A 22,613-nucleotide genomic window follows, 5' to 3' on the forward strand; every position below is an offset into this window, starting at 1 on the left:
TGTGGCGCTAATCCTGCTGTCCAGTCAGCATCCTGACACGCCACACCTGTAAGGGCAGGATGGACTATCTCGGCGAGGGGGAAAGTGTTCACTAACTCGGATTTAGGCCGCTTTGTGAACAATCCACGCATACGCACACCTCACAGAGTGTTTGAAGGGAAACGCATTTCTTTGAAACTAGTTTTCTGCGTGTGGCTGCAGGAGTTTCCTGCTCTTTGTACACGTTGACCACAGGACTGTCGAACACTGAAACCCACGGTCCCGGTATGAGTTACAGGATGTGTTCAGGTGTACGACCCACCAGGAGAAAGTGATTTACCTAAAAAAAAAAAAAAAAAAAACTAAAACCTTTTTATTCATCACGAAACATTCAAGTCATACAGATTTATCTCAGTATGGTTTGGTGCCTCACCACAAGTGAACTTTATGTTATACATTTTAAGATCACCGGTGGTCATTTGGTTGAGAGAAAAATTCCTCATAATGACCTTAAAAGGGGTTGCCCAAATTAACTTGCAGTCACCATGAGAAAAAGACGTAGAAGAAGAAGGAGGAAAAAAAACAGCTTGCCTCAATAAATGACATAGTGAAAAGTAAGACGAAGAAAAGCAGCAGCTGAGTCACGGTACGTAATATCACATTTCTTAGAAAGAGGAAGCTGAACGCTCGGCTCGGCTGACGGGGCGACGAACTGCACAGGCCAACAAATACGAAACCAAGTTTATTCTTTATTTTACATTTCTGTACATAAACGTTTTTTCCCTCAAATAAAGCATCTGAAGACAGCAGGATGAAAATGATATTAAACACACCTATTCATTGGAAATGACTCATGTCAGAAAGATTCAACATTCACAAAATGCTGATAGAGCAATTCAGAGTGAACGTGTTACCAGTCTACAACTCCACTACAAAGCAGGCATGTTTCCTTTACACTCTTTTTAGCACCTTCGGACAAACGCTTCTCAGTTGAAAACTACCATTTGTGCAGAATAAAAACGGTTCAACCTTTTGAGTCCAACTTAAAAATGTTCTGAAGAAATTCGTTTTCAGTTTTCTTGTCATACAGTGTTTTTCCTTTTTTTTTTTTTTCTTTTCATGACTGACTTTCTACTAAAGTTTGAACTATCATTTGATTTTTTCCACACTTTTTTTAAAATTTTTATTTATTTATTTATTTTTTGCATCTGAACAGGTATAATTTAGTGGCAACTGTAGAAAGTCGAAAAGAAACAGTAGCAAAGCAAGGCCGACTACTGCACAGGAAGCTGGGGGACAGAATCTATGACGACACACAATCGGTTCTCCTCTTCTCCCAGGAAGTCGGACGCGCCGCTCCATCCTTCGGTGCCGGGAAGAAGCAGTTAAAAGAGAGTGTTTTTTTTTTTCTTCTTTTTTTTTTTTCTTCTTCTGTGCTGTTGCTACCAGTGAAGTCAGTGAGTTGGTAGAAGGGTAGAGGAAGAGAAGGAGGAAGGAGCGAAAATACTTGGGGCAGGCGGGGCGGTTTTGGATAGACACGGGGTGCAGAGGAAGTGATCCAGGGAGGAAAGGTTTCATCTCGGCGGAAGGGAAACAGACGGGAGCAGGGACAGGGAAAGGACGGGCGTCTTATTTGGATAGGGTCCTCTCGGCCAAATGTTTCTGCTGGCTCTCAGCATGCCTGGGAAGAAGAAAGCAGAAGTCAAAGATTTTTAGTAAAATGTACTTTCCTTTTTTGTTGTTGTTGTTGAAAAGCATAAAAAAAAAATGGCAAAAGATACAACAAGCTGAACTTTTATGAACGGACGAACAAAATAATGGACTATTTATCTTATACCGTGCTTTTCAAAGACATTGTCACTACACACAGTACGACATTGGGATATAATTCCATAAAAACAGCAGAAAACAAAAACTAGTGCATAAAAATAAAATTCATGTTGTCAAAGGATTGCTGAAAAAGCGGCAATAAAAAAATAGCTTGACGGCAGAACGATACTATGCTACTGTTAAAGCTAGAGGAGGCTACTTTAAAGACTTTTATGCTAAAAATGTATGTATGTCACTTGCTATGCAAGTATTTGTTTTTAAACTATTTCAAACTTGTGGTGCTTTAAAAGGAACATTCTGCAGGGAAATGAATATTCTGAAGGTGACATGTTGGCTGAAACCGACCACCTAAAACCTGGTCTGGAAACGACCTTGGACTGGATGATGAAAAACATTTTGTTTCAATTCAATTTCATGTTTAAAAGTAACCTCTGTCTAAAGTCATCAGTTTCTTAGGATAATGTGAGACGTTTATGAGAATGAAAGTAACAAAAATATGACCAAAGCTTTAAACTGGTCAGTGTTCTTGATTGAGATATTGTTTGATGACATAAAAATGAAAAAATAAACAAACGTGGAAAGATTGGAAAAAGTTTTTTTTTTTTTTATTGGTTTGTGTTTTCCAAGACGGGATAACCAACCGAGACGAGAACACCGGTGACATCAGATGCAAACGTGTTTTTAACCTGAAACCAAACCTAACTGGATCAATCACAAGCTTCACCAACTGAAGCGTTTAATGTGCTTTAACTGGGAAACACCTTAGTCGTAAAATTAAAAAAACACAGAATGCAGGAACTGGATTTTGCTTTGATGAAATACAATCCTGCTCCACTACTGTAGTAAAGATGATAGTGTAGAGTCAGGGGAACTCCACAGACTTAACAAGTCAGAGTTAATGAAGTTATCAAATGAGAAATGTTGTAATAAGTCTATAATTATTATATAACAGTTTTTTTTCTTTTTAACCAATGGTGACAAATCGATCAAGAAAATTATTGCACTAACTGGCAATGAGTCATTTGTTGTAATTATGCCCCAGGAGGGTTTTTGACCCGTTTAAGGTCACGCCACAGCATCTCAACTCTCTTAAGTTCTGACTTTGAATAGGCCACGTAAAAACCTTAATTTGTTTTGTACTTTTGAAAGCGATTCAAATGCGATTCTATTGATGTGCTTTTGATTTTTACCCTGCTGCATAATCCAGGTACGGCTGAGCTTCAGGTTTCAAACTGATAACTGGACGTCTACTTAAGTGGCTCCTCTGTTTAAAAGGCCAGACCTAATCAAACCTGTATGTGAATGACAAAACTTATAGAAAAAAAGTGGATTTTTACAGTTTATTTATCAGTAAAAAAAAAGTCCCATTTAATGTGTTGTCACCTGGTGAGGTCCTCAATGTCAACCAGCATGGCGTCTTGCTCCATGTGCAGCTCATCCCGAATCAGTAGCAACTGTACAAGCTCCTCATTCAGACCTGCAGTGATATGCATGGAGACACACACACATTTGTCAAAAGCAGTAATTTTGAAGTGTATGATTTAGAAATAGTCACAAATCTTCTTTACTAGTTATGAATGTGGATGAAATGGTGAAACAGGACAATGGACTAGAAAGTTACATTAAACACTTATCAAGAGGTAAATTTATTCACTCGTTATTTTATAAGTTAAGTACACATAAGTTTATCAACTTAAATTGGAGATTTTTTTTTAGCTTGGGTTTCCTAACGTTAAAGATTTTCTGCAGTAGCTTCATAACAGGCAACAGGTGACGACTGAAGTGCCAAACATTTTCTAATGTTAGTTCTCCATTTAATTAATTAATCACAATTGATTCCTTTTTGAAGGAGAACTGTGTAGATCGATAAAATAAACACCACCACCCAAATATTTAGCCTCCTCCACTGATTCTCTATTAGGTCCAAGTCCGCTTCAAAACATAAACTCTATTTCTAGTCATGTTAAATACATTAGTGTAAAGACAAATCTGTCGAGAGTGAATTAAGTCAGATATAGGAGCAGAATAGCCTCAGTTTCCAAGGATACTTTTCCTTTGACGACACGCCTGTTTGTCTCCATGTTTGATGGGGTTTCTTCTAGTTTAGCTATAGCACAACAACATTCACATTGTTAATAACTAATCATAGACTAAAAAGATGATGTTAACTAATTTTTCAAAGCAATGAAAAAAAAAATCCAGTGAATACATCAGAAGTAACTAAATGTCAGTTAGGTCCCAGAATGTTACATGTGAATGTATATAATAACACTTTTAGACCTAAAATGTATTTTTATGGTATTTTTTATTACTTTTAATGGTCTGCAGGATCCCTGGGACATTTACCTTACTTTAAACAATGTTTTTAACAACAAAAACAGTTTGTCAAAAGCTTTTATTACTTTTAATGGTCTGCAGGAACCCTGGGACATTTACCTTACTTTAAACAATGTTTTTAACAACGAAAACAGTTCGTCAAAAGCTTTTATTACTTTTAATGGTCTGCAGGAACCCTGGGACATTTACCTTACTTTAAACAATGTTTTTAAAAACAAAAACAGTTTGTCAAAAGCTGACACGTGACACATCAGTGGCATCACATGTCTTAGCTGCTTTCCCCAGAAAATAAACCAATAAAACGTTGAAGAGGTCTAAAAAGGGGAAAGCTGCTTTTGTAGACGAGAACTTTTTTTGTGTGATTTGGGACTCTTGGGGATTTTTGAAAGGGTTTGATGTTAAAATGCTAGATTATTCATCTATGGATACCAGGATCAAAGAGGTACACAGAGCGGTAACAGTAAGCGCTCAGGGGAAGCTGCTGACTGGTACTGTACAGCTCCAAAGTGACTAATATATAGTTGAGTACTTTCACATCTACCGAGGAGGGGTTAGGGGTCAGTGTGTTTGTGCTGGTATTTCCCCCATTTCTCTTCTTGCTCATTTCTGCCAGTGAAAGCAGAGGTCAGCGACTTGGTGTGTGTTCACTTACTTTCAATCTGGGAATGCAGGTCGTTGACTATAACCTGAAGCTGCCCCAGAGTCATGTCTCTCAAGTCGGTGGGTTTCAGGCTTCTTTTCATCAGACACTCGCTGATATGAGGCATGTGTGGAAGCTGATGGAAGGGGAAAAAAAAAATCATTCATTAGGCTTTTTGTTTTCTCTCGAAACAATATTTTGTTTAAACCAGCTTAATTATTGCAAATATAGAATAGAATAGAATTCAACTTTATTGTCATTGCACTGTCACAAGTACAAGCAACGAGATGTAGTTTGCATCTATCCAGAAGTGCTCTACGAGATAGAAATATTTATTTACAGATGTACAAGACTATGTATGTATGGACTATAAGGGGTTATAGCAAGAGATATAGATATTGTGTATAAATATAAATATGGGAGCTATATGCACAGATTATACAGATTATACAGAATATATAAGAATGTTAGGGAATGGATTATAGATAAATAATGGCAGATAAAATTTACAGGTTGTATGTGTGTGTGAAGAAAACAGTTCGTGATGTGAAAGTTAATGAAATGAAAAACAAAAAAACGAATGTAGAATAAGTTAAAAGGAGTCTTGTTACATGAATATTGTTAAAGTTGCAGTATGTGACTTTTATAAAAAAAATATATGTTTTTACATAATTTTTAAAAGTGTCGCCATGTCATGACAGTACAGTGTTAGACAGATAAACTGTGCAAAAAAAAAAATGGAGCTCCTCCGCTTCCTCCTGGTGCTACTATTGTGGTCTACAAAAATTGAATGCTCCGGGTGAAAAACAACCTATCAGTCAGGAAGAAGGTCTTAGTGCTGTCAATCAATCTCGTGTATGCGCCGCTGAATGGGCCAATGGCGGAGAAACTACTTAACTCTTACAGGGAGATTGATTTTGCACCATCATCGGTGGCTACATGCTTAGCATGGCCAGTGACTGTGCTAACTAGCCACAGCAAAGATTGCATTCATGGAAATCTGTGTAGCAGAGAGGAAGTGAGAGAAGCACATATACAAAGGTGATTGACAGCGCTAAGATTCTCCTCCATATTTGTGAATATTGCAGCAGGACCACAGGGAGATTAGCTCCATGTTTTCATAGATTATCTGTCTTATATTATACTATCACAAAGTAGCAACTGTTTTAACAAATGTATACATAAAAAACAAATTCTTCATAAAAGTTACACACTGCAGCTTTAAAGTAAAAGCCGAAAAGATTGTCAGTCTATGATGCCTTTTCAATTAATTTCTCGATTTTCTTGTACAGCCTTCTAAGGAAATCTAGGAATTGGATTGGCTAAGATACCAATCGGCTCTGTGGAAACATTGGTATGCAAGCCTTTTATAAGATTCTTTTTTATTTTTATTTTATTTTGTCTTTTTATTCTTTGTATGACGTGTTGTTGTTTATCATCTCTTTGTGGACCATGAGGTCTGTTGAATAAAGTAAATCAAATCAATCAACACTAATGCAAACAGGGTTAAAAATGAAAATATAACAAAGTCAAAGCAAACAAACAAAGCAGAGCATTTACTGAAAGGATTTTAAAAGCACAGACAGCGAGGGGGGGAAAGCTCCATGCATCTCCCTTTGTGCACAAGCGCTTCTCTGAAGTCTCACTTTCACAAATATCGCTGGAGTCACTTTTACACGAGGCACAACGTAACAGTTTCAGTTTCAGGAAGCTGTGCGACGTCAGGAGAGCTGCAAGTCCAGAGTGAGTGGGATATGTGAAACATGGCGGTGTCAGTGTTGACTCGGCTGCTGAGTGTTAGTTTCTGTGGTTGGACTAACCATACCGCTAATTGAAAATAACCCTTTCAGAGCTCGATACCACAGGGGTTATACTGAGGAAGTTTGCTCATTTCTGAATGAAGCTGGGTTTATAGAAGAAGTTCTAGTAAGGATTCTGATACTTTTTTTCTTCTTCTTTTGGTTATATTCTCTCGTTTTCTATCAGTGATTGTTTTTTTTTTGTATGTTTAGGAAAACCCAAGGTCTCAGCACGCAAGCAATTATAGTTGACACACTCATTACTTGTCACTGAGAAGAAGACAGGGAAATCCAGGCTGGCCATAATAAAACTGGGAAAATTAAGGTAGTAGACTAGAGGAGAGGGTGATTCCTAAACCTTGTTGTTTGGGTCATGTAAACATCCACAAATTTTCCAGCAGGAATTTTAACTTGACTCAGTCTTTTTTTTTTTAAGTGCTTTTTCTCAGATCAACCTGCCACGTGAAAGCATTGATTTAAAAGACTTCTGTTAGAATTATTGTGTGTCGTTATCACTCTTACATTAGTAGTTTTACATTACTAGTTTGTTTTTCATTTAAAGGTTTTAGCTTTCTAGTGTGTGTGTGAACCGATGCTATGTTGAAACTTGTGCCTTCCCACACTCACAGAGTGTCTCTGCAGCATGTTTATCTCTAACAGCAGAATGTTCCCTCGCCCTCGTGAGAAAGAAAACTGTGTGCAAGGACAAAACTTGCTTTTCCTTTTTTTTTTTAATCACTTCCTTCCCTGCTAATAAAAGACAAGCTCTAACTGAAGGTTTTCAGTTTTCACGGTGAGCAGCTTGGAGAAGCGGTTTGCTGTGTCTTCTCCTTCTGCAAAAGCTTGGTTGAAAACTAATAAACATTGTCTGTGGTTCTTTTGTTTGTAGGTTAAGAAAATACCTATCAACCCCTACTGCTGTAAAAAGAAAAGAAAAGAAAAGAAAGAAACAGCAGGCAGCTGCAGCTTTAAAACGCCTCAACATTCACCGAGTGATTCGTTCGGATGTGACAGTGATGTCCTCTGACTGCGGAGCACAACTACATCCCCGAACAACCGAACCAATGCTTTCCGGCGTATGAATTATAGATGGACCCTGCTCTCCTCTGAATAAATAAATCGGCTCTGGGAAATATTGCATGCCCCGGCGTGACACTGTACGTGGTGTGTGTGTGTGTGGAGTCTTTCGGTGAATGCTCTCCAGAGGAGGAGGCAGATCAAAATGCAGGAAATAAAGAGAAGAGGGGTCGTAGTCACCTTCCTTTCTCTAAATGGGGTGGGACGAAGAGGGAATAAAAGAATTTCAGCACGACTTTGACCGGATGATATTTTACCCAGCGCCTGGGTTAAAGTGTGAGATGGAATGTGTCAATAAAATGTGGCGTCTTAAGGTTGATGTAAAATTGATGTAAAGAGACTGAGTGCCATTTTGAGGAGCTGCAAACCATTGAAAAATCTCACACAAAAATATGTCAGGTCAAAGACTGTATCTGATCAAATACGTCCAGGTGATCTAATCAGCTTAGAATTGTACAATTTCTACAATCAGATAGAAGAAAACAAATGCTTTGAATTTGTCCCAAAAGTATGCCCTCTAATAAAAAACATAAAATAAAACATTATGAAGCAGCTGTTTTTTGTGACTACTGTTAAGTTTAGACCTTCATCTTAAACTCTCTCATTCAGATTTGGCACCTGTTAAAAGGGAAATTTTATTTTAAGGGCTAAAGTTGTATGACTGTGTTGAACTTTGGTTTCTGAAGTCTTATGACTGAAATGAGGGGTTATGTTATGTCTTTAATTTATTCATATGAGCTTTGTGGGTAACACTGGCTTCCTTTCTGTTGAGGGTGGCAGAGGGTTGCTAGTTTGAACCCCTGCTTGGTCACCTTGGCCACAACCTGGCCAAGGTTGTGTTTCCTTGAAACCAACCTTCCCTGCTGGTGCTGCAGTATGACCACTAGGTCATACTGAAGAAAGCCAACTTGTATCTGTCAGTGTGACAGAAGCGTGCAAATATGTGTACGAATGACTGATGAAGAGCTTTGGAGTCCTCTGACTTGATAACGTCCTGAACAAGTGCAGACCATTAACCATTTGAACCACTTTGAAGGTTGCCTGATGTCTGCAGCTACAAGTTTTAGATAAACAGAAGTCAGCTCTCACAGCTGTCTGTTGAGAAGCTCGTCCGTCCAGTTTGTCTTATTATTGACTTTGTCTTGTCCTTTGGGTGCAAAATATATGTTTTGTACTCTGTAAGTCAGCTGACATTCTGACCTAGTGCTTTCTGACACACTAGCTGTGGTTCAACAATTGTCATGTGAATTTTGAGTCAACCTTCGAAAGGCAGCAAAAAAGACAAAAGGAAAATGCAAATTCGATGTTTCCATGTACTGGTTTGGAAGTGAATCAACCAGGGTACGAAAAGCGTAATTTTGTCAGATATTGACGTGATGCATGGCTACAATAAACAAAGTGTAGAGGTTGCAAACTAGAATGGATCACACGTCTCAGGAAAGTGGAGAGAAGTTTTCAGAAATGTGCTACAGGCCAAGTTGTACCTCCTCTGTCGTGTCAACTAGTACTGGTGATGTTACAAGTCGTGACATCGAAGTGAGGTAAACGTTCGTTAAGTTAGGACTTATTAGGCAAATGTGAAGAAGCGCGGAGACTGTTTAGCCAATCAGGGCGCAGAACACAATGCACTGTGGAAAAAAAACTGCACAAAAAACTCTGCGAAGAAGTGAGGCCTTGAAAGGTGAACCACGTTATAGCGAGGGTTCACTGTATATACAGTATGTATATACGGTACTGTATATATATATATATATATATATATATATATATATATATATATTAAATATATATATATATATTAACATATAATTAATATATATATATTAATATATATATATTATATATATATATATATATAATATATATATATGAGCATTAATTTAATTTTATGTACAATGAAAATTAGCAAGATGATGAATCTGATATGATGCATTTTTTTCTATTATGCAGAAAGATTAGTGTACTTTGCTGTATTTATAATGTCTTTTGATCTATATAAAGCAGTAAGTTAGGCTATATCAAACAAATATTGAAATGACACCACTTATTCCATACATGTAATCTGATTTTGATTAATAGTTTTACACAAATCACATGTTTTTGTATCATTTTTAAGAGGCCAGGATCAAAGATCCATCTTTTCCGTCACCGTAAAACCTTTTATGTTTTTTGTTACTGACCAGGTCGGCCACTGGCGACTTTTTGCGGTTCTGTTTCTCCACCTCCACCTGCATCTTGGCCATGGGCTTGGCCATCGCCAGGGCTAACTTCGCCTCCGCCTGCAGCTTCTTCTGCCGACTCAAAAAGTCCATGTCCTCCAGGGACTCTGAGTCGTCCTCCGTGGTGTCCCTGTCCGAGTAGGAGGAGCTCTGCTTGGACTGCGAAGGAAAACATGCAGGACGGAGGGAAAGCAAAAGTGAAAGAGAAGGTGAATGGGAAGTGAAAGAGTGTGTGGGAAAACATGAGAGAGACAGAGAGAGTGAGACTATAAGGAGAAAAGTTGAAACGTAATGCATTCCTGTCATTTGACTGTGAAATTCTGAACTTGAATGTAAAAATAATTTCTCAAGCTTCATCAGTTACATTGGGGCAAACAAAAAGTGAAGTGAAACCCATGTTTTACGGTCCTTTCAAGCAATTCCTTTTTTAAAATCTTATCTGGTGAACGAGCAACAAAGAATTTCAGCAAGCGTTACCATGAAGCAAGCAGAGTGCCCGTTATAGCTCTGATTCATAGTAAATATCTTGCCTATTTCACAGCTTTCATTCTGACTTTGTCTAAGTTTCTTTTCACACAATCTGATCTTTGCTACTTTCAGACTGTCGATGACACCTCAAAGCAGTAATCCTATTTTTGGACTCTGAAAAATAACGTCAGAATACAATAGTTGTGAAAGTATTGCACCTTCAACTTTTTCACAGCCATCAGTGGTGAGCACATTTCCACTAATCCACTCTTGCACTAATAGCAGTACCGTTTGCTAACTTTGAAAAGAAGTTTAGCGCATTTCGCTTCCCCTGAATTAATTTTCTAAAGTACCATATAAAGTTTGCCATCTGTGTGGAAGTTTTGGTTAGACGTTTATATTGACGCTCTTATTTCAAAGTGGGTGTTTGCTGTTTTTCCCAATAACTTTATTTCAAACACAAGGCATGAAGGAACAAAATGAAACATGGACAAAATGAACAAGATATTAACAGAGATTCAAAAATATATATGAATTACAGAACATGTAAATAATAATGTGAAAATTAAATTGATGCTTCAGTGTTGTAGTCTTTGAAAGGCAGATATAATTTGAATAGTTTTAGGATTTAAAGTCGATTTGAAGGATACTAGAATAGAGTCCTTTGGATAACAGACCTTAGAATCTGGAAATCAAGTTTTTGTTGCAGATGTTTGAAGGTGTGAATTTGACATTTTACCTAAATTATGCAAATGTTGGCAACATAAAGTATCACTAAGATCAAATTTTTCCATTAGAAATAGCCTTTTTATTAGTGAATATAATTTTTAAACATTTATTGATGATAAAGTTTGTCACGTCCTTCCAGAATATTCTTTTATAACAACAATCCCAACAGACACTCCTCGCGTTCTCCGCTCGTGATGCGGCGCAGCAAACAACATTTATTCTCTACCCAGAATGCATCGCTGTAGAACGACGGAGTAAACAGTTTTAAATCTACTGATGTCCTCCCGTCTGTCTGACCCAAACCCTACCGTGGCCGATTAGGCAAAATCAAAAATGCAGACCTTACAGGTGGGTGTGAAATTACAAATTTGACTCCTTTGAGGACAAATTACTATATTGTTGCACATGTTGGGTCACTGAGACATGATGGGTAGCAACATGGTTGAATTTGGAGCCTTAGCATTAGCTTCAGCTAAATACCATGTTGGTGCAACTAATGTTTATGATTAATGGAATAAGGCTAGCACAACTAACTTCTTAGAAAGGAGTACCCACCACTGAAAGCCATGTATCATTTTTCTTTAACTTCACAATTATGCAACACTTTTCCTTCAAGCTATCAAAAGATCCTTTAAACACACGGGTGATAATATTACAATATGTGAAAATGCTTGAAGGCTGGGAGGACTTTTGCGCGGTGCTGTGTGCAGTCCATGTGCGTACCATGGGGGACAACGGTGTGTCCAGGCTGGTCTCCGTCTTGCTGTCATCCGCATCGCTGTCCTTGTCGCTGCCGCTGTCATTGACAAAACAGATCTGCAGGTTCATGCCGCTCTGCAGCCTGCAGGGGAACACAAGGAGAGAGACGAGCAGAGAACGACCCATGAAATACAAACAGTGTTTGATGAGTTCAGTCTAGTTCTTTGCCCCAATAATAATAACAGCATTCAGAACATGAGAGAGAGAGAAAAAACCCCAGTAGCTGCTCCTTTTATTGGACCAATAGTGCAGACTGGTTACAATTAAACAGGGCTTGTGTTTTTAATCATCCCTCTTGTTGTCTCCAATGCAGATCGATTCAGGAGGCCCCCAGTAGGTCCGATACAATCCGCTCACATCCAGAGGCGAGGCGGTGTTGGTGGGGAGGGACGGGTGCCGTTTGTGTCGCGGAAGGGCAGGATATCATTAGGGCGCAGATCCGCCCCACTGCTGATCAATAATCTGCTTATTTGTTGCAGTAATTACAAGCAGGGGCCGATTGATTACACGGTAAAGATCCATACAGGTCCGCTTAAAACAGGACCCGAGTGGCTGACTGTTGTTTCAAAGGACAGCTTCAATTACCTAGACTTCTCTGGGCTCAAATATTTTTGCTATTTCTTCAAAGGCCAGAATAATGTGTCATTTACAGTACGGTCATGAGTTTCCTGTTATTCGTCTACACTAACAAACAGTTGCGAGAAATCCACATGATTCAAAGAGCAAGAAAAAGCCGTGCACAGGAGTGTTTACTGGAGACTGGATTCCAGTAAGGCTCGGTGTCAGAGGTGGCAGCGTTGTGTGTGTGTGCAAGTAGGTGTGTTCAAGGAAGTGAGAACCACAATGGCTGATCAGAGTTACTCACGCCGACACGCTCTGCTTTATGTCGGCTCACTGATGTGTGACAACAAATCTGAACTTTTAGAGTCAACCTTTTCTGATTGATTCTGTTCCTGAAAGTCACGACTGCCAAACCAGAGCCAGTAATTTCTTAAAAAAATAAATAAAAACACATAGTGTTTTTCAATAATTAATCATATGGCCGCTGAGCAGAGTAAAACCTCAAAGGTCTCACCGTGAGGACAGGCTGGGTTTGCCGCTCTTGCTGCAGCTCGTGTAGATGCCCGGGCCATCGTCAAAGAAACTGCCCAGAGCCAACTTCTGCCTGATTGACTCCCTCTCATTCTTCTGGGCCTGCAAGAGGACAAAATGCATAATTTAAGGTCATTGATCTGACAACTTGTAATCTAGTTTTAAGATGAGAAACTTCAAAAAGAGACAGAGTTTAGGAATCATCCTCAGGACTTTAAAATATGTTCCAGCTGCATGTACACACTGTTATCCTAAGTATTTTCTTCCAGAGCAAATCACTTCTGTGAGCACATTAAGCAAAGCAGCCTTGTCCTAATTCGCAGTAAAGGGTTCAACGTCAAAGTGATACAAAGTGTGGAGTCAGCTGAAGAAATAAAAAAAAGGGAACGTGCATTTTATTCCTTCAGATGACCACCAGGTGGGGCTGTTGTTTTACTAAACTGCAATGAAAAAGAGCTTCCCACATGATTAGATCCACATATGACAGAGCAAAAGCATTTCATGTCTTCATTAAAGCTGCAAAAATCCCAGAACTACAAAAATAATTAACACGAACTTTGCTATCTTGTCAAAAACAATCTTGTGCCCTCATTATTAATCTTCTCATGGCCAGAAAGGCCATGGTTTTGTGTTTAGCAGCATAGTTCTTTGGTCTTAAACAGATGTAAGAAGATCACGAATAAGCAAGCTGGCATTAAGGTTGAGCCAACAAACAAACTCCTGTTTCAAGCAAACTTGAAATAAATATCTACCTGACACGACAGAAAAAGGTGCAACTGCAACTGCAGCAAAGGAGTGAGAGTAACATGGACTTAGTGTACAAACAGATTGGTAACCTTCATTGGTTTGTCAATTTTTAAATTTATTTTCTGGTTCTATTTATTAAGGTGCACATTATGCACCCTTAAAGGTTGGCATTGAAAGTCGATGTAAATTTCCATGATTTTATTTTATTTTGGTTGATCTAAAGCCAAGATGGCGCTGAACTGCACAACCGGCCGTCTGTCCCGCCTGCTTGGATTATTATTTGCCGCTGCCCTGCCTTGAATCTGCTGCCAAGATGTGTTTGCTCTGCTGAAAGTGTGTGTGTGAGCGGTGCAGATCATTCAGCAAACTCTGCACGAAACGAATGTGAAGCCCGAGCTAAACGTGCACGACGATGTTCGCACTTTTCAAAGGAAGAAGCTTCTCCAAAACTTTACTTGTTAATGTCAGAACAACAAACGGCAAACCACAAATACTGGTTGGTCTGAAGTCTTTCTAATGAGATGTAACAGGAAGTGACAAAAGTTTTGTATGGAGCACATGGTAACACAGTGCTGACCCTACCCTACCTGTTGCTGAGCACACTGCCAGATGGATAGTAGAAAAAAAGCTCCTATCTTCCAGCCCTTCTTTACAAAAAAAAGCAGCAGGTGTATAGTTATGGTGTGAAAACATAACGAGAGCCAGCGTTCACTCTTAAGAATGTAAGCCGTTTTTGAAAAGCTATGAGCGGAATGTCTGTTTGAGAATCTCAAACCAACCCACGCCTCACCCAGGACTTGTGTTTGTCTGATATGCTATCACCATAGTGACAAAGATTACGAGCTGTTCCTTATATCTTTTCCTCACCTTCCAGTTCTTTATGATTCAGTCACATCTGTTGTCTCAGAAACTGACTCATCATCACGCCCAGCCTCTCCCCCCGTATCCCACCTCACTCCACCAGCCTACGGCCGCATCAAACCATCATCCTGCTCATTGCTCATCAAGTTGTTTATCACACCTTTTTCTTTTCTCCCACTCCGTCCCTCAGCTCCTTCCCTCCATCCTCATTGTTTACCTCTCCTGACAAATGAACGCAGGCGTTGTCAGGCGGTTCTATCTCCAAGGACAAAATTACCATAATCCCACTCCACAAGAGAGTCGAAAACACACTCTCGGCACATACACACCGCTGGATCGAAGAGTGGACCTGACTGCTGCTGCTCCTTTGTGTTTCCGTGTAAAAGATTGCCCGGCTAATGAAGATGAACATCCTTGAAGGTTACCAGTGGTTTGCCTCAGAGGCCCAGCAAAGGCCTGCATGGTAAAACGGAGGTCAAACTCGCTTCTCTACACAGGAATAACTCAAATCGACAACTGGAAAGCTAACAGTGTTTGTGCTGAACAGTGGCTTCGAGCAAAGCTAAAATCTGGAAGAGAAACATTCGCTCAGTCTTTCTTGGCTTTCCGTTACGTTCATAAATGAGGGTAGAGTTAGGACTAAAATGAAGCCTGGCTTGATTAAAACCTTACAAACAACCATTTACGCTAATAGGTTTGGCATGAAAAAAAAAAAAATTAGTTTAAACTAGGGATTCAGTATAAATACGAAAATTTTAACCGATACGAATAACAGATATTAATGTTGCTGTAATTGCCGATAACAAGTATTTACCCGTGTTGTATACAGTGAACACTCGCTATATCGCAGTTCACCTTTCACAGTCTCGCTGCTTCACGAATTTGCATCGTGCATTGTGTTCTGCATTCTGATTGGCTAAACAGTCTCTCCACTTCTTCTCTACCTGTGTGTCAATAACGTTGCGGTTTAATATGTACACGTACGTAAAACAGCTTGCCAATTTCAAGAATCTTTTTGCCAGAAGAAAAAAGAGCGACAACAGCTACCGATAACCCTGTTCTTCTCTCGAAAAAACACACCTGCACCGCGGGCTTTAGAAGAAAAAAACGCCACAGAGGGGAATCAGGAGGAGCAGTGAAATACAGGTGAGACACTATTTGTCCTACTGCACTTTGTATTTTTTTTTCAAAATCATTTTTCATTTTCTCCCGTTCTAATCCAATGACTCGGGTCGCGGTGGGGCGGCGCTGGTCTCCGCAATTTGAAGCCCTCAGTTCATATTGATGATTAAAATTATTATTTTACAGTACAGTGGTTATTTGTAAAAAAATAAAAATTAAAAAAAAAAGTTTATACAGTACTTTTTATTTGTTAAACAAATGTTTGGGCCTGTAAAAAGGTTTTGTTCTTTGGTTTCAATGTATTATGGAGTATTTCATTGTATAATAATTGTAAAAAAATAAAGGTTACTACTTCGCGGGTTTTGCCTCTCACAGGTTCTTTTTGGAACATAAACCCCGCGAAAAACGAGGGCTCACTGTAATTAAATTCCTACCCTTTCAACATTATACAATGACCACCCTGTTGACATTGCTTCACTGCTTCAGTTAAATACCCCACAATCGTTCACTATCAAATGACCAATCCAGCTCCCTTCCCCTCCAGAAACAAAAATGGCAACAAATACATTTTAAATAATGTTCTCCGGGTTTGACTTTGGGATTAAATGTGAAAAGTCAGAAAAAAGTGAACACTTTTCATTGAAAATAAATAAATAAATAAATAAAAAAAAGCCTCATTATCCAGTTTGAGCATAAATGATTCCAAAGGGTGTTTTCAGTTGCTTGGAAAATTCCTGTGATCCATTATATTTACATTTTCAAGATGCACGTGGGAGACGAGAATGCGAGAAAGAATGAGTGACAACCCCAACCGCCTCCCCTGGCTTCCCGGCCTCTGGCACCACAGCCATCCAAATTAGATTGCGAGGAACAAAAGTGGGCTAATTTGTGTTTTTCCTCAAGTTCACGAAGCAATTTCCTCTGCTGAAAAAAACCCTCACTGACAAAGACAGTTTCCCCTCCCCTCAAACATCCAGCCACAGGCCCGGAGGTTGATTCAGGCTTGGCGCTGGATGACACGGTGCTCGATTTAAGGCCGTCGAATCTTCTCTCAAAAGCTGTATTTAAAATGTGGGATGAATTGAAACATTTGTGCCCTTCCCCCAAAAAGAAGAGCAGCCTGCACAAAAACTACTAGATTTACAATCCTTGATCATCAGATTATTAACTCAGGTTAATTGTATCTGGGTATGTAAAAATTTCTCTCCGTTTCTTATTTTCTTCTTGCAATTTCCAAATTCTTCACTGACACATTTTCACTTGACTTCTTTTTATATTTTTCATAACATTCCTTACAAAACACTCTTCCTGTTTCCTGCACAATGGGGGCTTTTCAGCAGCTGAGATCTAACTCTAACAGTGGACTCCCAGGACAAGAGCCCACCGTTACCACACAATCACACACACACGGCACAAATTCCAGGTTATTTAAGCTCACAAATGGCTTTTAAAGTATAAAAAGAAGCGCAATGTGCCATGTACAGAGTGTATTTGGAGCTCACAAGACCTTTCCAATAATGTATGAGCTTCCCAAGAAGTTGTACAAAAACCTGTGCTGCTTTTAGTCAAAACTTTTCAACCATTTAAAAGGCAAATATACAAGCAAACAGCATTGTTTGGTTTTTAAAAGGCACATATATATATAAAAAAGAAAAGTACAAGTCTTGTTGAATTAATATTTATAAAAATGCCTTTAATATGGTGGTATTTCAAAGCCTTAGTTTTTACTTTTAGAAAAAAGTTTGAGAATCAGTGATTGACAGAATTCACTATGATGAATGTTCGCATGTATTTGTCTTGGCGTAGAAATACCTTGCTCACATGTTTCTCCAGCTGTAACAGAAAGATGTTGCAGAGATCTCAGCGTTACAGATTGGAGGTCACGATCTCTTTAGTTTGAGTGTTATGACTGTGTGGGAGTATTCTGGAAGCTCTACAGATGTTTTCAAGGGGCTGCATTTGAAGAAATACACATTCATGGATATATCATCCAAGACCATAGCATTAAAAGAGAAGGAAAAAAAACTCACTTCTTGTGAGATGCTTAGGAACACTGATAAAAAACAGGAGGAGCCTGCAGCAGGTGTGGTTCAGTTCCCCGTACAGCCTTAAACACACTCCAGGTGTCATACCAACATTTCAAAACAAACTGTGAAAAACGTAATGAATAATTCAACTAGTTTTCTCACTCACAGCATTTTTTTAAAGGGTAATTACCAAACAGTATTCATAAAACAATACACACTTAAAGTGGCGGCGCCAGCACTTCTGCTCAGCCTGTCTGTGTGCGTCTCTCCCTCCTCTTGTTATCTGAGACCTGTCTTTCTAGGCTGCACAGCATTCCATCCCAGATAAGGGACCCAACCTTTGGCCCCCTCTTCCAGTTCAGCTGCAGGTCAGTGCAAGACTGCTCCTGTCACTCAGCTCAGAAAAGAACAACTCCCTAAATGGTGGCGGGGGGCAGTGGGGGTAGGGATGTTAGCAGAAAAGAAGCATGAACCGGGTCTAGACATGACAATGGGTCTGTGAGTCACATGTGGGGCTTCTATCCATGAGACAGTTCAGGGGAAAGACTGAGCAAAGGAATGCTGTTTTGTTTCTCCTAAGAAAAGGGGAGATTAAGGAATAAAAGCCCGGTTACTCACAGGGTTGTGTCATACTGCTGGACCAAATATGCAAACTCGTTAATGCCCATATTTTAGTCTTGGCTGCACTACTCGTGATATTTTTTTTATAATTTTGTCAAATATTCTGTGACTGTCACCAATAGCAGGAGAGTCCAACTCCAGTCTGTAACTGTCAGAGTTCAGCATGCTTCTGATCCGACACGTCGTCAAGTTCTTGTGATAATCTATAAGATTCCAATCAAAAACGTCCAATGCTGTGCCAGTAGGTGGCGATAGTGACGTCTATAACAACATCAAAACAAAACGAAGTGATCTCGAGGATGGTTTTGAGCCTGACTAATGCTTCCCAATTTGCTTTCAACCACAAACGTTTTCAGCTTGCAATCAGAGTCGGGACAGAGCCAAATACAAAGAAAACAATGTGTGAAGGTGACCTCGGCATCATTATTTCTAAAAATCTTTGTATTTTCAATAAACACTGATAAGGCACAAACCGACTACTTGTAAAGCTCAGTTTTTCCACATCAAAAACAGTTTGTATGGGGGCAAGAAGCACAAGCACAGCAGAAAATAAATTTTTTGTAAAACACAAAACACAACAAACCATTAAAGCATTCAATTTGAAGCTGACCTTGATAGTTAAGCTTAGCATAAAAAATTGAAAGCCAAAACCACTGTCAGATTTTTTAAGTTTAATAATTACAAAAACAAACTATGATCTCTAGATGACACAGATACTCCACCAAGGTTTAAAAACCTGTGGTTAAAGAACAACAACAATGCTTTTCCTGCGGTTCAAAGTCCTTTTAGGACTAGATGAAATAAAACTAATTAGCTCATTTTGCTCATTTTTGTTTTAAAACTTCCTGTCAATTCCATAAAAATGTCCCTTTTTACTCAAGATTATCTCACTATGAGAATCCAAAACTGGCATAATGCAGTGGGAATAAATAGAAATGCTCAACTTTCTCTTAGCTGGAAGCATAACATTTTTGACAGCTTGCGATCAATGTGAGGTTGTTAATGAGATTGTCCGATTGGATCAAACTATTATATTAAACTACGGTCCTGATTTGGGACTTTTTCGACTGATGTTGATCAATATCCCAGATACCTGAACTCCTGATTTTCTGTTCAGCTGCTACAGCAACTTTCAGTGGAAGTTAATTAGCATGTAGCCAATTAGCACACCAATAAACAAAGTAATGCTCTGGCTATGCTCAGACCATACTGCCATACTTCTTTATCATTGGTATTTAAAGCTAAAGGAATAAAAAAAGTGAAATTCACAAACATTACTGTAGCAGAAGGAGATTGTAGAAACATCCAGTGATGATGTTTATGTTTTATTGTGGGCTACTGTGATGTAAATGTGTCTTCAAAGTTACACTAAGACTAAACACAGTTCTCCTAAATAAAATAAAAACTAAGTTTCTAGGAGTAGCTTTTAGAAATTTCAAGAATGTTGTTTGAAAATGGTTAATTCCTGTTAATAAATCCTAATCCTTTCAGTTACTGATGAGTATCTGTTTCATAATTATTGAACACGATCCAAAGCAAACCTGTTCCTTTACCTCCTTGTAGTCGTCACTGAGGTAGATGACGGACGCCTGACTGATGACATCGTCTCCACCGTCCATTTTATCCAGCGCCTTCCTCACCTCATCCCTTCCTTCCTTCTCTTGCGCTTCCCTCCCCAAACGCAGGTTGGATTTCTTCAGACAGGCTCCAGATTTTTAGCCCAGTAGGTGTGCTACTAGAATCCCACAACATTCAAAACTGAAGCCAGAAACTTTTCTCCTCTCCCTGATGCCTTCTCCTCTGACATGTTCCTCTTTTCTCTCCACTCTGACTGCTCCACTCAAGCTTTTCTTGCAGGACTGGGAAGGCGAAGGTAAGGCCCCGCTGGACCCTCCCTACCTTCCACCCTCTGCTCGGTGTCTGGCCTCTCACAGTCCAGAGACAGACAGAGAGGAGGAGAAACTCAAACACTGGTGGGGTTTTTTCTCTCTCTCTCTCTCTTTCTCCCTGACATGGGGACAGCAGCTGGAAAAAGAGACACTTCAGCGATGGGCTCTAGATGGCAACCGTGTGTTTATAAGTGCACGCCGGTGTCTCCTGTAAACCTTTCTGAGACATGAACCTCTTGCTATCTGAGCCAACCCGCACTCCTAAGACTTGTGTCCGTAAGAGCAAGTAAACTTCCATATTTGAGGCAAAATGAATGCAAAATTGTGTGAACATGCAACAGAGAGGATAGTGTGCTCCCTTCCTGCCGAGGTAAAAATAGAGCCTCGTCTGGACTCCAAAGCCAACAGCCCCACAGCTCCGGCCAGCTAAATAAACCCTGACTGAGCTCAATGGACCATTAGTCTGGCACACACACACCCCTACCCACCCCGTCACTCGTTCTCTTTCTCCCTCACACACAAGGGGATTGGTTGTGCTCTGCATCAGAGACGTATTCTCAGTCCGAGCTCTCCATGGTGTGTGCTGACCTCATCTTTGCAAAAAATGTGAGCGACCTGTGACTCACGTATTCGCCGCAGCCGCCCAGACGGAAAATGATAACATATGGCTGCAGATTCAGAAATCACACTATGTCAACAGGTTACACTGACAAAAAAACATGGGAGGCGTGACAAGGAAACGGGAAACTATAATCGAGGGGAAGTAAAAGTAAGAGGAGTAATTCACATGCAGTTAAACAGGGTATGCAAATGTTTAATGTGTCCTAATTAGGCTGAGAATTAGCTCTGTTTTGCAGTTTAATTACTTTTATTATGTGGGATTGTCAAATTTATTTTTAAACAGCAGCTTACGAACCTTTTTTTTAACCAATAAACTTAATAAATTCTAACAGAGTCTTCCGTACTGAGTGGAGATGCATCCAGAGACAAGAGTTGACCGATTTTCTCTGTATCACTTCTGATCAGTAAGAGCGAATTCAAATCCTGAAAAATCTTATTCTTTCCTGCCCATTGAATGCATCAAAGCTAAGATCTCACAACAGCTGCAGACCCGAAAACCTTTAGCTGCTCTGACTCTTGATGTACCTGTGGCAAACTAAAAAATCAGGTATGGAAAAAGAAACGTCAGTCTCAGAACCTTAATTTCTCCAGGTTCTGGAGATTTTATTTTCTTACTTAATTAGAAAGAGGAAAGCTGACATGAAGCCAAGTTCATCAGATAAAAGGAAGGCGGACATTCCAACCTGTGTCTGTTACGAATCATGCTGGTTTGCAAATGTCAGCAGAGTTAAGGTAGGAGTTTACAGGGCTAGAAAGTAATATTTTGAATGCTTTTATTTATGGGTCTTGTGATATCAAGAGTTTGCTAGAATTCATATCGGAAGGGCAGACTCTAAGAAAATCAAGAGATTGGAAATAGTTCAGAAAACTCACATCAGTGCTTCTCTATTCTAATCAGTCGGCTCAAACAAAATGCACAAAGTGACCGAGTTTAATCAGAGCAATGCTTTTTTCAATTCACATTTTCCACATCTAGCTGCTACGCTTTCATTAATAGTGAATCATACAAAAAAGCAGGGTCCCTCATGGGTCTCTCATAGTGATCTTGGATAAGAAATGAACCAGCAAGAAAAGAAAAAAAAGTGGGGTAAAAGGAGGGATAAGAAGACAGAGAAAAGAACGAAAAAAACTGCCACTGAAATAGACAAACATGACTCACTTTAGTATTTTTCTTTCCGAGAGGAATGGATGACTAATATTTGAGAAAGGGGGACTCAAAACATAACAAATCCAGGGGAAGCATTTGCCTGTAAATGTCGAAACCCCCCCCTCCCTAAAAAAACAAAAAGTATAAAAGTGTAAATATGTAATTAAATGCTGACTTCCTGGGACAATGGGTAGAATCTGGTTAAAAGTCTCCCTGCTGTCTGAATTTACCCCATGGATCTGATGATCCAGATGACACACAAACACACACAAACATGAAATCAGTGTTTTCTGCGAGCGGGAGCTGCCTGGGTGGGGTAGAATCATCCCCACCCAATTTTCTGCTTCATTACTGAGGCTGACTTCATGGTGAAGATGAAGTCACCACTGATACAAAGGAGGCTCGAAAGGAAGAAGTTCTCCGTGCACACGCGTCAGCGGGGCGTGACGGGAATCTTCAAGCAGATGCCCACCGGACACGAGTCTTAACAGGACCGCAAGTCAAGGCCACGTTTCCATGACGGCCTGACTGTTGGGTCAGCTGAGAGAGAGGGAGAATCAAAGTAAGTTCGCAAACAGAATGGCTTATTGTTCCAAGTGAACAGAGGGTGACTGTGGGAGACGGTTCCTGGCACCTCCTGTACGCCTCC

At 39.6% G+C, this 22,613-nt stretch overlaps 1 protein-coding gene across 6 annotated transcripts in view; it reads right to left on the reverse strand.

Moving 5' to 3' along the window:
* Positions 1-708: 708 nt before the first annotated feature.
* schip1 (schwannomin interacting protein 1) overlaps positions 709-22,613 on the reverse strand; it is a 266,812-nt gene continuing 244,907 nt past the window's right edge. For 5 of the 6 annotated variants that reach the window (XM_032590746.1, XM_032590745.1, XM_032590748.1 and 2 more), the window contains 6 exons: positions 12,913-13,031; positions 11,802-11,919; positions 9,843-10,040; positions 4,799-4,922; positions 3,193-3,286; positions 709-1,660 (listed from right to left, as the gene is read on the reverse strand). In XM_032590746.1, the coding sequence (XP_032446637.1) occupies positions 1,609-1,660; positions 3,193-3,286; positions 4,799-4,922; positions 9,843-10,040; positions 11,802-11,919; positions 12,913-13,031 (705 nt within the window). In that variant the 3' untranslated portion in view covers positions 709-1,608. Of the gene's footprint in view, positions 1,661-3,192; positions 3,287-4,798; positions 4,923-9,842; positions 10,041-11,801; positions 11,920-12,912; positions 13,032-19,860; positions 20,216-22,613 lie in introns of those variants that run through there. The other variant, XM_032590749.1, reaches the window with a different exon arrangement.

The sequence above is a fragment of the Xiphophorus hellerii genome, chromosome 18, assembly GCF_003331165.1.
Source record: "Xiphophorus hellerii strain 12219 chromosome 18, Xiphophorus_hellerii-4.1, whole genome shotgun sequence".
Taxonomy (NCBI): Eukaryota; Metazoa; Chordata; class Actinopteri; order Cyprinodontiformes; family Poeciliidae; genus Xiphophorus; species Xiphophorus hellerii.